At 43.8% G+C, this 17,246-nt stretch overlaps 1 protein-coding gene across 1 annotated transcript in view; it reads right to left on the reverse strand.

The window, feature by feature from the left end:
- Positions 1-17,246, reverse strand: part of LOC103613111 (mucin-6) — a 42,089-nt gene that overhangs the window by 8,533 nt on the left and 16,310 nt on the right. The window contains exons 21-39 of the mRNA XM_017730574.1: positions 16,588-16,739; positions 15,693-15,834; positions 15,111-15,221; positions 14,558-14,743; positions 13,885-14,124; positions 13,311-13,467; positions 12,420-12,563; positions 11,833-11,895; positions 10,843-10,890; positions 9,362-9,541; positions 8,011-8,277; positions 7,383-7,424; positions 6,571-6,804; positions 4,979-5,398; positions 4,035-4,457; positions 3,091-3,513; positions 1,954-2,373; positions 1,010-1,432; positions 66-488 (exon numbers count right to left, since the gene is read on the reverse strand). Of these exons, the coding sequence (XP_017586063.1) occupies positions 66-488; positions 1,010-1,432; positions 1,954-2,373; positions 3,091-3,513; positions 4,035-4,457; positions 4,979-5,398; positions 6,571-6,804; positions 7,383-7,424; positions 8,011-8,277; positions 9,362-9,541; positions 10,843-10,890; positions 11,833-11,895; positions 12,420-12,563; positions 13,311-13,467; positions 13,885-14,124; positions 14,558-14,743; positions 15,111-15,221; positions 15,693-15,834; positions 16,588-16,739 (4,498 nt within the window). The remainder of the gene's footprint in view (positions 1-65; positions 489-1,009; positions 1,433-1,953; positions 2,374-3,090; positions 3,514-4,034; positions 4,458-4,978; positions 5,399-6,570; positions 6,805-7,382; positions 7,425-8,010; positions 8,278-9,361; positions 9,542-10,842; positions 10,891-11,832; positions 11,896-12,419; positions 12,564-13,310; positions 13,468-13,884; positions 14,125-14,557; positions 14,744-15,110; positions 15,222-15,692; positions 15,835-16,587; positions 16,740-17,246) is intronic.

Raw genomic sequence — 17,246 nt, forward strand, 5'->3', positions numbered from 1 at the left:
TGGAAAGGAAGAAGGGAAAAGGGAGAGCAGGGGGAAGTAGCAGGATGGCTAGGAAGGAACCTTACCAGGCTGTGAGGAGCTGAGCCGTGTTGAGGACACAATTGAGAAGGGAGAAGAAGCAGGAGATGGCAGCGTGCTGGTTTTGGCTGTGGTGAGTGCAGAGGACTCTGTTACAGGAGATTCCTTTGGAGCACTGGTGGTAGGGGAAGAGGGCTTGGGCCTCAGGGTTGTAGGTGTAGGCCTGAGGCTGGTGCCTGGAGCTGCTGTGGAGGAGACTGTGGAAGTGGTGGCAGTGGATGGCAGCCGGGTGCTGAGGGGGCTGCTGGGGGCAGGTGGAGAGCTGGGATGTGGAGATGCTGTCTCCAGAGGCACTTCTGTGGAGACAGAGGTCCTGGAGGTGCTGCTGATGGAGGTGGTGGCCGTGGTCTTGTGTGTGCTCAGAGGTGGCACAACGTGTGGCACAGTGGACTGTTCATGGGTGAAGGTTGCTGGAAGAAAAGCACAGGTTAGTTGAGGATGAGGGTGGCAAAAGTAGGAAATGCAGGTGGTCAGAGGCCTCAGATCTAGGATATAAGCAAAACCAGCAGTGCTGTGCTGCACTGCGTGTTTCTGGGAAAAAGGGAACACTTGTACTGTGGGTCCTGTCTACAAGCTGCTGTCTGGATTGTCTCCTAGAAAGGGAGGAAATGGATACAGTAGTTTGCTACAGGACAGATCCCTCTAGCTGTTCTTGGAAGAGCACCCTGTCTGGATATGCATGTGTCCCTTCAGGCAGTAGGCAGAGCTTAAGAACAGTCCTCTCTGAGGCTAGCAGGCCAGGCTCCAAGGCACAGACCAGTGCCCCAGAGCCATAACAAAGTAGGGCCATACTGGTGTTCCAATGCAGAAAGAATGAGGAATGGTGAGTAAAAACTAAAACAGCTCTGCAAAGCAGCCTGTGTGTCTGGAAAGGAAGAAGGGAAAAGGGAGAGCAGGGGGAAGTAGCAGGATGGCTAGGAAGGAACCTTACCAGGCTGTGAGGAGCTGAGCCGTGTTGAGGACACAATTGAGAAGGGAGAAGAAGCAGGAGATGGCAGCGTGCTGGTTTTGGCTGTGGTGAGTGCAGAGGACTCTGTTACAGGAGATTCCTTTGGAGCACTGGTGGTAGGGGAAGAGGGCTTGGGCCTCAGGGTTGTAGGTGTAGGCCTGAGGCTGGTGCCTGGAGCTGCTGTGGAGGAGACTGTGGAAGTGGTGGCAGTGGATGGCAGCCGGGTGCTGAGGGGGCTGCTGGGGGCAGGTGGAGAGCTGGGATGTGGAGATGCTGTCTCCAGAGGCACTTCTGTGGAGACAGAGGTCCTGGAGGTGCTGCTGATGGAGGTGGTGGCCGTGGTCTTGTGTGTGCTCAGAGGTGGCACAACGTGTGGCACAGTGGACTGTTCATGGGTGAAGGTTGCTGGAAGAAAAGCACAGGTTAGTTGAGGATGAGGGTGGCAAAAGTAGGAAATGCAGGTGGTCAGAGGCCTCAGATCTAGGATATAAGCAAAACCAGCAGTGCTGTGCTGCACTGCGTGTTTCTGGGAAAAAGGGAACACTTGTACTGTGGGTCCTGTCTACAAGCTGCTGTCTGGATTGTCTCCTAGAAAGGGAGGAAATGGATACAGTAGTTTGCTACAGGACAGATCCCTCTAGCTGTTCTTGGAAGAGCACCCTGTCTGGATATGCATGTGTCCCTTCAGGCAGTAGGCAGAGCTTAAGAACAGTCCTCTCTGAGGCTAGCAGGCCAGGCTCCAAGGCACAGACCAGTGCCCCAGAGCCATAACAAAGTAGGGCCATACTGGTGTTCCAATGCAGAAAGAATGAGGAATGGTGAGTAAAAACTAAAACAGCTCTGCAAAGCAGCCTGTGTGTCTGGAAAGGAAGAAGGGAAAAGGGAGAGCAGGGGGAAGTAGCAGGATGGCTAGGAAGGAACCTTACCAGGCTGTGAGGAGCTGAGCCGTGTTGAGGACACAATTGAGAAGGGAGAAGAAGCAGGAGATGGCAGCGTGCTGGTTTTGGCTGTGGTGAGTGCAGAGGACTCTGTTACAGGAGATTCCTTTGGAGCACTGGTGGTAGGGGAAGAGGGCTTGGGCCTCAGGGTTGTAGGTGTAGGCCTGAGGCTGGTGCCTGGAGCTGCTGTGGAGGAGACTGTGGAAGTGGTGGCAGTGGATGGCAGCCGGGTGCTGAGGGGGCTGCTGGGGGCAGGTGGAGAGCTGGGATGTGGAGATGCTGTCTCCAGAGGCACTTCTGTGGAGACAGAGGTCCTGGAGGTGCTGCTGATGGAGGTGGTGGCCGTGGTCTTGTGTGTGCTCAGAGGTGGCACAACGTGTGGCACGGTCAATATTTTATGGGTGAAGGCTGCCAGGAGAGAAGCACAGGTCAGTTGAGGATGAGGGCAGGAGGGGAAGGCCAAGGATGTGGGCACAAGCCTTGGGTTATATTGTTGGGTGAGAAAAGCCTTATTGCAGTGTGTTTCTGTGGGAAAGATGGAGCATTGGGCTTTTGGTCCTTCCCTCAGCCTCGGCATCTTGCTTAGACCCAGTCAGGGCCAATGTCTGCCTGGCACTGGTATGGTGACCTTGTCTGGATGCAAAATTCCCACCTGGCCACTGGCTCACTCCCCCTCCTTAGGAAAGAGGAGAGAAATGGGAAAAGGAAAAACCTCCACGTGTCTGGGTAGAGACACTTTAGAGAAGTAAAGAATCTAAAGGAAAAACAAACCTACCCATGAGATGCAAAGCAGTCACTGACCACTGGCCAATGCCCAGCCAGACTTGAAGCAATGGCTGCTTGGGAAAAACTGCCCACCTCTCCCACAGTACAGCTCATCACTGTTCAACATGTGGAAGGACTTCTTTACATTGAGTGGCAGAGCACTGGAACAGGCTGCCATGGAAATCATGGAATCTCCCTCTCTGGAGATATTCAGAACACATCTGGACATGTTCCTGTGTCACCTCCTCTAGTTGACCCTGCTGTGGGATGGATGTTGGAGTGGAAGATACCTAGACATCCATTCCAACCTTAACAATTCTATGATTCTTTGAGGAGAAGGTGCATAGGAGTGGGTCTTACCAGGCTGTGAGGAGCTGAGCCGTGTTGAGGACACAGTTGAGAAGGGAGAAGAAGCAGGAGATGGCAGCGTGCTGGTTTTGGCTGTGGTGGGTGCAGAGGACTCTGTTACAGGAGACTCCTTTGGAGCACTGGTGGTAGGGGAAGAGGGCTTGGGCCTCAGGGTTGTAGGTGTAGGCCTGGGGCTGGTGCCTGGAGCTGCTGTGGAGGAGACTGTGGAAGTGGTGGCAGTGGATGGCAGCCGGGTGCTGAGGGGGCTGCTGGGGGCAGGTGGAGAGCTGGGATGTGGAGATGCTGTCTCCAGAGGCACTTCTGTGGAGACAGAGGTCCTGGAGGTGCTGCTGATGGAGGTGGTGGCCGTGGTCTTGTGTGTGCTCAGAGGTGGCACAACGTGTGGCACAGTGGACTGTTCATGGGTGAAGGTTGCTGGAAGAAAAGCACAGGTTAGTTGAGGATGAGGGTGGCAAAAGTAGGAAATGCAGGTGGTCAGAGGCCTCAGATCTAGGATATAAGCAAAACCAGCAGTGCTGTGCTGCACTGCGTGTTTCTGGGAAAAAGGGAACACTTGTACTGTGGGTCCTGTCTACAAGCTGCTGTCTGGATTGTCTCCTAGAAAGGGAGGAAATGGATACAGTAGTTTGCTACAGGACAGATCCCTCTAGCTGTTCTTGGAAGAGCACCCTGTCTGGATATGCATGTGTCCCTTCAGGCAGTAGGCAGAGCTTAAGAACAGTCCTCTCTGAGGCTAGCAGGCCAGGCTCCAAGGCACAGACCAGTGCCCCAGAGCCATAACAAAGTAGGGCCATACTGGTGTTCCAATGCAGAAAGAATGAGGAATGGTGAGTAAAAACTAAAACAGCTCTGCAAAGCAGCCTGTGTGTCTGGAAAGGAAGAAGGGAAAAGGGAGAGCAGGGGGAAGTAGCAGGATGGCTAGGAAGGAACCTTACCAGGCTGTGAGGAGCTGAGCCGTGTTGAGGACACAATTGAGAAGGGAGAAGAAGCAGGAGATGGCAGCGTGCTGGTTTTGGCTGTGGTGAGTGCAGAGGACTCTGTTACAGGAGATTCCTTTGGAGCACTGGTGGTAGGGGAAGAGGGCTTGGGCCTCAGGGTTGTAGGTGTAGGCCTGAGGCTGGTGCCTGGAGCTGCTGTGGAGGAGACTGTGGAAGTGGTGGCAGTGGATGGCAGCCGGGTGCTGAGGGGGCTGCTGGGGGCAGGTGGAGAGCTGGGATGTGGAGATGCTGTCTCCAGAGGCACTTCTGTGGAGACAGAGGTCCTGGAGGTGCTGCTGATGGAGGTGGTGGCCGTGGTCTTGTGTGTGCTCAGAGGTGGCACAACGTGTGGCACAGTGGACTGTTCATGGGTGAAGGTTGCTGGAAGAAAAGCACAGGTTAGTTGAGGATGAGGGTGGCAAAAGTAGGAAATGCAGGTGGTCAGAGGCCTCAGATCTAGGATATAAGCAAAACCAGCAGTGCTGTGCTGCACTGCGTGTTTCTGGGAAAAAGGGAACACTTGTACTGTGGGTCCTGTCTACAAGCTGCTGTCTGGATTGTCTCCTAGAAAGGGAGGAAATGGATACAGTAGTTTGCTACAGGACAGATCCCTCTAGCTGTTCTTGGAAGAGCACCCTGTCTGGATATGCATGTGTCCCTTCAGGCAGTAGGCAGAGCTTAAGAACAGTCCTCTCTGAGGCTAGCAGGCCAGGCTCCAAGGCACAGACCAGTGCCCCAGAGCCATAACAAAGTAGGGCCATACTGGTGTTCCAATGCAGAAAGAATGAGGAATGGTGAGTAAAAACTAAAACAGCTCTGCAAAGCAGCCTGTGTGTCTGGAAAGGAAGAAGGGAAAAGGGAGAGCAGGGGGAAGTAGCAGGATGGCTAGGAAGGAACCTTACCAGGCTGTGAGGAGCTGAGCCGTGTTGAGGACACAATTGAGAAGGGAGAAGAAGCAGGAGATGGCAGCGTGCTGGTTTTGGCTGTGGTGAGTGCAGAGGACTCTGTTACAGGAGATTCCTTTGGAGCACTGGTGGTAGGGGAAGAGGGCTTGGGCCTCAGGGTTGTAGGTGTAGGCCTGAGGCTGGTGCCTGGAGCTGCTGTGGAGGAGACTGTGGAAGTGGTGGCAGTGGATGGCAGCCGGGTGCTGAGGGGGCTGCTGGGGGCAGGTGGAGAGCTGGGATGTGGAGATGCTGTCTCCAGAGGCACTTCTGTGGAGACAGAGGTCCTGGAGGTGCTGCTGATGGAGGTGGTGGCCGTGGTCTTGTGTGTGCTCAGAGGTGGCACAATGTGTGGCACAGTGGACTGTTCATGGGTGAAGGCTGCTGGGAGGAAAGCACACATCAGTTGTATGTTGCTGGCTTATGTGAAGTTGGGTGATACTGACTTCTGTTTTGGAGGCTTTGTGCTCGCCAGTCATGGGCCAGGATGGGAGGCGTAGGTCCCACTAAATTGGGTTGATAGTGGGGGTTTTTTTCAGTTAATAAAAGCGTCCATTATGCTAAATACGTTCCATTCTGTCCTGGTTCTCTTTTGTACGTGCTTGCTGTTGACCATTTTGAAGATTGACCTCTAGCACTTTATCTCATCTCCCTCTTCCTGGAACAGGTATCACTTGTTTACCAGTAGTTTAAAACTGGCTGGCTACAGAGTCTGCTGCAAGGGATCTATGCGAGAGCTGTGGCTACTGAAGAGATAGGGATATATTGGCCAGGTGTGACTCTTATCTCTTTCATGACCAGAGCACTCACCTGTTACTACTTTAGTAGTTGGTGTCTTAGCTCTGGTTGGCTCCCTTGCTACAAAGAAAGGGATGAGAGAAAAGAATGGTTGAGTCTTGGGAAGGATTCTTGGCAAAGCATGTTGTGGCATCTCCCCAAAGAAGGATCAACACTACGACAACTCTGGCATGTGGGTCTAATTGAGAGAACTTTAGCAGGGAGTTGGGTGGACACTTTCTTGCCCACCCTCCACTGGTCATTCTTGCACTCGGGGTCAGCACTGGTCAGTGAGGTCATATTTGTTGAACTGCACTTTTCATGGGTGTGCCAGCACCCGTGCTGCCTTTGGCTGGAGATGATGCCTTGGGTTATGCCTCTCACTCAAAACTGTCCTGAGCTGTGGAGATGTGTTTCCAGTTTCCCTGCCTTTTCTTCCCCCCTGCCCCACTGTGCATTCTCAGGGCAGCACTGTAAGAAGAGAGAGGTGTGTTAGGTTGTGTCTGATCGGTAGCTGTAGGGCAGGAACTCATGGGTGCCTGTACCCTGACAGAGGCCTGTGCCCCAGAGCCAAGCCCTGAAGCTGCAGGGAGGAGGCTGCAGACATGGTCGCGTGTGGGTCAGTCCCAGGACCTGCCTGCGTCCCATGGCAGTGGCAGGGGGAATTAAGAATGAGTACCAAAACTGAGGCCTTTGTGGGATGTGCTGATTAGGAGAGAAGGGTGGGAGCTAGAAGAAGCAGGCAGAGCAGCAGGAAGGGCAGGAGGGAGCCTTACCAGGATATGATGTTCGCAGTTGGGTTGAGGAGAGAGAAGCAGCAGATGAGGCTAAGGTGACAGGCAAAGAGCTGGAGCTTGGAAATGTCCTTGTCAGTGGAACTCCTGGGCTGGTGGCAGGGCTGGTCTCTCTTGGGACAGAGGTGCTGCTGGTGGATGTGGCAGGAGTTGCCTGTGTCTGTGTGACAAGGTGCTGCACAGGCTGTGTCAACGTTGTTCTTATATGGGTGACAACTACAGAGAGAAAAGCACAAGTTGATTGAGGGTGGCAGGGCAAGAGGGGCAGGCAAAGGAGGTAGGCAATTCCCATGCAGAAGCCCCAGGGAATCACCCTAGGGCTTAGAAAGGCATAAGTAGACCCAACTGACTCTTACTGGTTTGAAGCTGGCTAGGAACCAAGCCCCAGGAGATCTGTTATTTTTCATAAGGGGAAATAAAGATTATTGAGGAAAATGGGAAAAGAATAATGATAAATAATAAAACCTCTCACTGTGGAGAGAAACCAAGCACCATTGTCTTAGCAGCTTGTCCATCAACTATGTTTCAACCTACTACACTTGACAGGAGGGAGAAGTGGGCCAGTGGCTCCCCCTCAAAAAATATGGAGCAAAAACTGCGTCTGAAGGCTACCCTCTGACAATTTAACACTCCCTGCCTTTTTCTGAAGCTCCCAAGGAAAGAAGAGCCTTGTTGGACGCACGTGTTTCCCCTCTCAGGTATTCCAGACTGGGCAAGAGCGTCATCTGGAAAAGCTGGGGTAAAGTGAAGCAGAGTCTTAGGCCAAGGGCTTCTCTCTACTCTCTTTTACTCACCTTCTGGATAGTGCAGAGTTGTTGCTTGAGTTCCCTCACTCTCTGTGAAGTAAGAATGAATATTAGTAATGGTTGGAAGCTGGTAAGGTTCCTAGAGGACGCTGTAATTGCTTGCACAAGACGACCCAGACGTATGCACCCCAACATGCCCTCCCACTACAGTAGACTTCCCACCACACACTGTCCCAGCCTATGCTGTCAGTTGCTAACCTAGTAATTCATGTTGCCCCACAGCCTCAGAGGAGACCATCCTTGAATACTGAGTGTCAGACATTCAAAAAGGTTAAATTTTTTGGGGGGAGTATTTGTTACAATGGCTAGGGGAAATATATCTTCTGTGGTCTGTGAGTTTTCAAGAACCTGCTTTGCAGCATAGAGAGATTTTGTCTAAATTTGGAGGAAATGTTTGAAAAGAAATGTTAGCTTTAACATCATATTTGGATGTCAGATGCTTGCTCTGTTGGCAATACAAATTTCCATTTTAATCACATTTCTTATCCATGTCCTTTCCTGTCTATTTGCAATGTTAAGACCACTAGTAAGAATGTTTGAGTTTTTTATAAGGATTATATTGATATATGTCTTGAGCGATGGCTTCACCTAACAGATACAAAAAAGTGCTCTTTACCTGCTGTTGTTACTTTGGGCTGGCTGAAAGTTGTGGTTTGAGTAGGTATTGAGGAGGTTGCCATTTCCTTTTTGGTGGTGGTCTTGAAGGGTGATGAGGTGACCCCTACTTGTTCTGTCTCTGTTGAAGCAGCAGTTGATGAGGCAGCAGGTGATGAGGGAACAGACTTTGGAGTAGTGCCCATGGTTCTTTTCATTGAGGTAGTTATGGAAGGGGCAGTAATGGTTGTAGTCATGTTTGGTGTGGTAAAAATTGATGTTGTATGTTCTTTCGGAGTAAAGGTAAAAAATATAATGTAACCAAATCACAGAAAAATTAAACCCAGATAAATTATAAAAATATACTCATATTTTAGAGATAATTTTTCACCTTAGTTTTTGAATATTTTCAGTATGACTGTTGTGTTCATGTTCTCATAAGCTTACCAAATATTTCTGTACTTATATTTGTTTTCTATTGCCTCATGTCTGTCTTTGTTCTCATTTCCTGTATTTTCCTGTATTAGATTTGTTTAATATAATTTTTCCTAAGAAGTTAGCTTTGTTATGACTTTGGATAAAGTCTATATGGGCTTTGTCCACGGGCTTTTATTGTGTTCCCAATCAGCCACGGTTGCAGCTTTCTGTAATATGCATTGAAAAGCTAAATAACATCATACTATAGACTTTCCTTGTCCCAGTGCACAAACCATGTCACAATGTCAGCTTTCGCGTGTTTTGACTCCTTTGGGACCTATTTTTAACTCTGCTTTCCCTGACAGCCAAGGTCCAAGACAGTTTATTAGTTGAAGTGCATGTTGGTGTGAGGCTAAATGAGGCTCCACAAGCCATAGAATCAGAAAGTAATATTTGTTGGCAGAGTCACCCTCCAGAGAGCAGGACTTTAGAAGCCTAGACAAAGCTGCTACACTGATACCTGTGTGACTGCTTTGGGGCTTGCTTACATGATTTGGAGCCAATAGATTGGGTGCTCCTTGAACTCCATAAATGAACCAGTGGAAAAGAGACTGAACCTGAGCTAACAAACCCAGCTGGAGCTGGGCTGGCTCACTGCTTATAGAACTTCTAATTGCATTTCTCAAATAAATCACACAAGTGACTTTTGGTTGTGTTTTTAACCTAATACCTACCTACCTTTATCTTTTCATGCACTTTCGATCTACACTTCTGAACATGTCTAGTTTACAAACTCCTTTCTGGAAGCCTGCTTTGCCTGCTTCATGATTTGGAGTCTAATGCTTGGATGTTGTATGAATTTAAAATGCATTCCCAGGAGTGGTATCTCAAATATGTACAGAGGTATAGAGCAAGTTTACCATAATTTATTTTAGACAATAACACTAAAAACCTACCAGTTGTTGACTTTATTGTGACAAGAGGTTGTGAGGGTGAAGTTCTTGGAACTGTAATTTTTGCAGTTATTGTTGGATTTGTAGTCTCAGTTGCTACAGTTGTTGTGGAAGAAGTACTAGGTCCTGTTGGTAGGGTGCTTGTGGTAGAGCTCCTTGTTACTTTAGGCTGCACTGTTGTTACTAAGAGAAAAAATCAAAACCAAAGGATAAGAAATAGTTCTCAATAATTTGATAATAGCATACCTATATAAATTGAAATTATTTTAAAGTAAAGACACTGTTTTTATAGCTATTATCAGTAGCTACTATTAAAACCCATTACCTTTTAGATTAAACCTTTAAAAGCAGTTATCCATTGCTTCCTCTGCTATTATGTGCAGTGAATACATTAAACAGGTATTCTTGGAGATGCTTTATACCTATTTCTTCACTTTAAAGTGAATTTGGCACAAATACTTGTGCATATCAGCAGAGATGGAACACTATTCCATTCTGGAATACTATTTCCAATAGTATCCATAATTTTATTATTCACACAACTCACAGTGTAAAATTTTCCAATACCATCTGTCTTCAGGGAAATTAATGACATTTCTAACAAATTTAAGATCAGCATATATAGATTCCTTTCCTGTATCAGGTTATAGGGATTTGGTATAGTCAGCCACACATTTCCATCAAGACTTTCTTCAGTTGTTGAAATGTTTTATGGCCAGTCACTACTAAGACTGGGATAAAATATTTGTGGGATCTTTTTCATCATAGAATGGCTTGGGTTGGCAGAGACCGTTAAAGATAATCAAGACTGCTCCCTCTGCAATGAGCAGGGATATCTTCAGCTAGATCAGGTTGCTCAAAGGCCTATCCAGCCTGACTTGAATGCTTCCAAGTAAGGGGATTCAACAGCCTCTCTGGGCAACATTTTCCAGTGTTTTACCACCCTCATCATAAACAATTTCTTCCTTATATCTAGTCTGAATCTACTCTCTTCTGCTTTAAAACCATTTTCCTTGTCTCATCAAAATAGGCCCTACTAAAAAGTCTGTCCCCATCTTTCTTATAAACCTCATTCAAGTATTGAAAGGCCACAATGAGGTCTCCATGGAGCCCTTTCCTCCCCAGGCTGAACAACCGCAGATCTCGGCCTTTCATCACAGGAGAATTGTTCCAGCCCTCTGGTCATTTTTGTGACCCTCCTCTGTCTTTCTTGAACTGAGGACTACAGAGCTGGACACAGCATTCCCGGTGGGCTTTCATCAGAGTAGAGGGTACAGTTCCCTCCCTCGACCTGCTGGCCACACAGCTTTTGATGCAGCCCAGGCTATTATGGTACCAGGGTATTTTTCATCATTTCATCTTATGCATGGGAAACTGCTAATGCTACTCTATTACACAGAAAAGGATATTACTGACCTTACAAATGCTTATCAGGACATAGTATCAGTGTGTAAGTACCAGTTTGGTCAACTGTGTACACTAACCTGGTGAAGGTGAAGATGGTTCAGGTGTGGTGGTAATGTTTGCTTCTCCTATTACATAAAGGCAAAACAGGTTAAATTTGTGAATAAAAGCATACTAAAATATCCCCAAAAAGGCAAATCTCAGATTGGAATTATGTTAATTACTGAGGTATTCCTGAAAATGTTTAATGTTACATATTTCAGTGGTAAAATTCACACTGAAGGACTTAATTACAAAGAAATCCATACATGTCATTATAATAATGAACACTAGTAAGTTTTTGCTATCATTCTTATGACTTTTATGCTTAAAGACACCTCAGTTTTCAGGGATAGTAGAATATGGTTTCATATGTAAAGGAGATCACTAGCTGAGATCCTGGTTACACAAGTCAGAATTTTGTAATATGAGAAAAATTGTTCTTAAGGTTTTTTTTTACATCTGCATGAAAATCCAAACTGTCCAGCTAGAGTCTATCCAAAACATTATTTAATAAGATAGGTTTTCATGGAAATAAACCATATGGTAATAAATCTCCAGTTAATTTAAAAAAAAAATCTCTAAAAAGATATTTACTGAGTCCAGTAGCTACATCTGCTCTTCTTCTACACATTCTCTTTTTCTGTGAAATGTGTTGAATACCTCAGAGACTCACAGCTCTGCTGGGCGTGTGTCTCCCACAGATTAGAACACCAATACACTTTCAGGAAGACCCCCCTTTTGAGAAGTACTCACATTTATAATGAACATAACTTCTCATGTTGCTAACAAAAACCAGTCAGGTTCATCCAGGTTCTGTATTATAGCATTGACTACCCTAATCCTACTTTTAATTTTTTTTTTTCATTCCTTTATTTTACAAGCAGTATAGCAATGGGATTATTTTGAAAGGAATTTATGTTTAGATGAGCACTCATTTATGGAGAGGTACTAGAAAAATATCTTTGTGAGTCTCTGCAAATCTTGTAGTATGGACTTCAAGTTACTGTGGAGAAAGAAATGCTGCTTACCACATGGCATGCACCTTTCCTCCTCATGGTCAAAGTATTCATCATGAGAGCAGTTGTAGCAACCTGAAGAAAGGAGAAGTTTGTTTTACATTTCTCAGAGAAAGGCAATTAATTTTTACTATTTATAATTGAATATATTATATTTCTGTTACTAAAAAATCGTATCGATTGCAACACCATCTATTCAGGTAAGTACTTCTGACATCATTCTCAGAAGAAGGTTTTATCTATGTAGGAATTTATTTGGTTTCTCCAACTATATCAATTTGTTTAATAAAAATATTAATTGCTGTCTCCACAGGTTTTCTTTCCTAAGTACAGTGTTATCAGTTAATACCAATTTTGATTTGGTGCAAGTATTTCTCTTCCAGATAGGCTGAGACTGACATAAAGCTAAATGTAGTACAGCTACTGAGTTGATTATGTATTTAAAACACTACTGGTAAAGGAAAGATCAGCAAAATTTCTTCAAATATGACATCAATTAGATTACCATTATTCAACTGTGGTATGACATTTAAAAAAACCAGCATTGAAAATAATTATTATGTTCCTGTTTCCTGGTTTACAGTAGTAGAAGCTATTACCTTCAATATTGACATATTTGTAGTTTTGATTTGGACAGTTACAAGGCCTGTAGTGCCAGGTGCATTTGTCATCATTGTAGCCATGGGAAAAAGCATCATCAATTCCTGTTCTTGTATGAGAATTGTAATACTCACAATAGACAGCTAAAAAAGGGAAAAGCAAGAGACAAGTCAGATTAATTTCTTTTCAAATTAATGGCATGCTATTTTCAAAGTACTAGAAGGAGGTCAAAATAATTAACAGTTGGAATTAAAAAAAACTTCACTGAAGTGATTAGCGTCTAATGTAAATTTATATTTTAACTCTAGGAAGTCAGTTTCTTTTTTGCAAATACAGTATGCAGGCATTTCCACAGCTTTTAATGCACAATATATTGAAATGTGGAAACAAAACCATCAAAGATGACAACTCTAATATTGATTTAAAGCATGTTGATCCTCTTTGTTTCCTCTATACGTGCTGTTCTGGAACACCTTGATGTCTTTTTCCTGTTTTACAGTGTTCCAGCCAACACAGCTGTCTTCATTCCCTTGACATCCACACAGAAGGTGATTCCATCATAGCTCAAATGAAACATTTTTTTACAATTTCATACTTTCTCTGCTGCCAAACTCACAGTGCATTATACAATGATAGCAGAAGAAACAGTCTGCTTTCTGTGACCACATTATTTTCTCTCTCATTACTCCATGGTAAAAAGAGTTAAACTATTTTGGTTAATTAGCAGAAAAGTACAGATTTCAAAACCCAGCTGACTGAGGTCAACTCTTTGCCCACAGAGAAAATGCAAACTTTGAGGTGGTTATTAATAAGTTATCTATGTTTCCATATGAATATGCTGACAATAAAAATCTCTTAAACCTGTTTAAGGAGAGCTTAAAGGAACTTACGACAGAACTCGGGGGTCCTCCAGTCAATGCAGACGCCTTTTTCCAAGCACACCATGGCATAGACTGCGATGGCGTCACACATGCACTGACAGTCCCCTCCAATGTCACACCCACAGGAGTCTCGGACACAGGCCTCATAGTAGGGCATCCGATTCACCTGCAGGGCAAAAGGAAGGGATTCATTTCCAAGATGATTTTGTGCCTATTATACTCTAGGTGTATGCATAACCACTGCAACATTATCCACATTTCTCACTGGTTTTCACCACCTGAAAATGCATGGATCAATATCAGGCATCACCAACAGACTGACTAATTCCTGATTCTTAAGTCTTCATTCGTTTTTCACTCTTGTAGTTTTAACTAATCAGTTAATACCATACCTAGTTTTTGTATTTATTTGCTGGTGAAGAGCAAGTTAAAAAAAAGAAAATTAATATAAATGTGAGCCACAGAAAATTTTAAATGTATTTTATTGAAACATTTTGACGAACAGTAAACCACCTGGAGTGTGAACATTTGGAAGAATAGAGATTATGCCTATAAATAAAAAGAAGAGCAAATAAATTCTTACCTTATTGTGACAGGCAGAAAAAACGTGGCTGTTGATGATGGAACATGTCTTTTCTGCCCATGCTTTACGGTAAGGGTTCTTGCTACAGGGGTCCACTACAAAGTACACATCCCCACAGAGAGGATTCTCTTTCCAAGAGTTGACAAATTCCAACTCGTTTGATGCCACATACTTGCTTCGAGTTTCAAAGTCATCCTTCATGTTGCCATTATAGTTCCCACACAAACCACAGATCGTTTCCTAGATTCAATGAAAGCACCAGTATCAGTTCAGCAAGTTGCAATTCTCACCTTTCCTTTTGATTACTGATGATTTCCTGTGCTTTAGGAGTGAATGTCATCTACAAATACTCTCTTGTACATTCTTAGTGTCTTGTGCATGGGTTTCTCCTCTAAACTGTATAAACTGTTGTCATTTAAAGATCAAATTCAAACATGCAGTTGCATAAATTACAAACACTTAGCTCAAAAATTTCCTGAATTTAGTACAGAAATCCCTTAAAAGTCAGCCTCTTGTGAAGGTCTCTGCTGTTTTGGAAATAATGATAAAAATGAATTGCTAGTAGCATTTCTGGGAAACCTTTGCCATCATAGAGATTTAAGGCAACTGTGATCAAATGTGCAGTTCAATCTGAAGTGAAGGACACTTTACTGAGGAAGTTATTCTGCAATACCTGTGTTTCTCTGGAGATCTTGATGAAGAAGTTCATATGCTTATTCCAAATAAGGGTCATGTTGTATTTTCCTGGGATAATGACATCAAACATCAGGTGAAGGGCGTTCTTTTTCACTTTGTACTGTACACCAGGATTTTCCCCAGAAATAGCGAAGGTTTCATCTCTCAGTATGATTGTCAGATTCTGGAAGAAAATTTATGTGAAAGTTATAACTTACCAAGTTTCAGTATTTTCCTTGCTGAAGTTCAGATGCTGTGATACTACAGCAGGAAATCAGTATCTTTTGACTGAGCAATTCACTGCAGAGTAAGCTTCAAAATTTCCTGGCTTTGACACAGGCAAGAGTCTTGGAGAACAAAACACAACATGAGAATTAAAAAAACTCAAGCAAACAATTATGGCATTTCCTACTAAAACCAAGGCTCTAGTTTTAGCACATAATTTCACTTAGAAGACCATCTCTTCTAAGATACAGCCAAAGCTTCCAAAAATTAAGAAAACCTGGTCTTAAAATCTATTCAGCTGGATAATGGCAGAAAGAAGAGCTTACCCCAAGGTAAATGCTGATGGATCTGGAGCACGTAACTCCTGATTTCCCACAGATGACATTCTCAGTAACAATTTTGAAAGAGGAAACAGGTCTGTTAACACTGCAGCCATCCTAAAAAAAAACCCAAAACAAACAACAAGAAGCACAAAAGCCCAGTAGACTCTCTGTCTGAAGTCTTCCAAGTTAAAACATAAAACTATAAGAAAATACAGGATGCTTAAAATGTCACGACTAATTCTGTTTGTTTTGGGAGGTGATGACCTCTGCTTTGCTGGTCAAACTGACATAACTTCCCTAAAAGTCATATTTGTTTAGTACAGAATACAATGGCTATTTAAATATATTATTAAAAAATCTAAAATTGGTTATAATTGCATGAAAAATATGGTTTTTTAGAAGTAAAATATTTTTATTCTAAGTGTTGAAATAAACGTAATACATAGAAACTCAGTAAGGGGTTATAAAAATTCAAAATGCTGTATTGTTTATTGATGGATCCTAGCATATTTTCATTAGTCATTTAAATCCAGCTATTTCTTGATGCTGAGATGCTGCTGAAATAACCAGGAGGAAGCGGGTTACCATAGCTAATATGTATTCACAGTTGCCATCAAACACAAAACGCTGTCCATCAAAGGTGGTGATGTGGCCCTCTCCATACAGATTACAGGTGGAGGAACACCTTGTTTTCTGAACACATTTCCATTTGCCTTTCATGCAAGTGCTGGGAGTGAGAAGAGAAATCACACTCAGATTTCAAAGAAATGCCATCTTAACCTAGTTCTTTTTATATACATCCACTTTTATTGATAACATGTTCTATTAATTAACTAATGTACACTGAGACCAAGTAACAGTTAATATAAGAACCTCATTAAAATTTGTGGACTGCTTAGAAAATGAATTCATAATAAAGAAGAAACCTTAAATAATTTTTGTGCTTCTTTTCATGAAAGAAATAGTACATAAAACCCATTTACTTTTTGCTCCTAATGAGATCAGAAGTCATTGTTCTGTGTAGTTTGGGGAGTGGTGGTATTTTTTTAATAATAGATTAGTAACTGGAAAGGGAATAAAGTACTTTGAGAATGCTGCTAAACATATGGGAATCTTTTTGGGGGTGGCTGTTTTTGTCTACAGAAAAGAAGAAAGATTGTGCCCGCATCTTTATTTAAGTAGAGTTGTTAATAATACTTGACTTTATATAATTTACAGTCACAGGCCCTACTGGCTGCGTTTATTCCTGAATATACATAAGACAGAAATTATCCCTGAAGCTGGTACAATGACTCTTATCTATACATATATTGTCAAATGCTAAGCTTCTCTCTCTGTTAATCCTTGCACTCTGTCATGGTATTTCTTCTTTACAGCTGTTGCGATTTCCTACTCTCCTATCAGTTAAACACTTCTTTTTATGTGGTTGTACACTTTAGTGAAACAGAGGATCTGCAATGAACAACTCCGTGATTCTTACCAGATCTCACATTCAGTCTGGATTTGTTCACCTCTTCCATAAGCAAGGCCGCCATATTCACATGGACACTCCTCAGCTGGCACACACCCACCATCAAGATTTTCATAGAGGCCATCAGCACAGACACAGCCTGACTCACACTTTGTGGGTATCTGGGAAAGGTCAACAGATTGCAACAAAAAGAAAAGAATGTGAGATACATTTTATCCTAGATGTGAATGGTGTCAGGAGCGAACCTGTGCTAAGTTCTGTTTTGGCTTGATTTTAGTTTTGTGATGTTCCTTGTACTAACATGCTGTCAATTGAACTAGTTTCACTGAAGCTGTAACATATACTTGTGGTGTGAGATACTAAACATACCTGAAGACTCTGAAAAATTTATCTTCCAATCACTACCAGTCTTCCAGAAAGAGCACAACAGAATATTCTTCATATCAAGGAAGAATATCTTATGTTTCATATCTTATTGCAATTCTTCCAATTAGTCTGTTTCCTTAATATAGGCAAGCCCTATCAGGACAGCCCAGATGTTCACCTAGCCCAGGTCTCCTGCATTCTGTGAGCAACAGCAGCAGAGAGCTGAGAAAAAATAGAACAGGAAGCATAAACCCTGTATTTCCATTGACATGGAGTCACAGCTTATGGAGTACCTGAGCCAG

The sequence above is a fragment of the Corvus brachyrhynchos genome, unplaced genomic scaffold, assembly GCF_000691975.1.
Source record: "Corvus brachyrhynchos isolate BGI_N302 unplaced genomic scaffold, ASM69197v1 scaffold1133, whole genome shotgun sequence".
In the NCBI taxonomy this organism is placed as follows: domain Eukaryota; kingdom Metazoa; phylum Chordata; class Aves; order Passeriformes; family Corvidae; genus Corvus; species Corvus brachyrhynchos.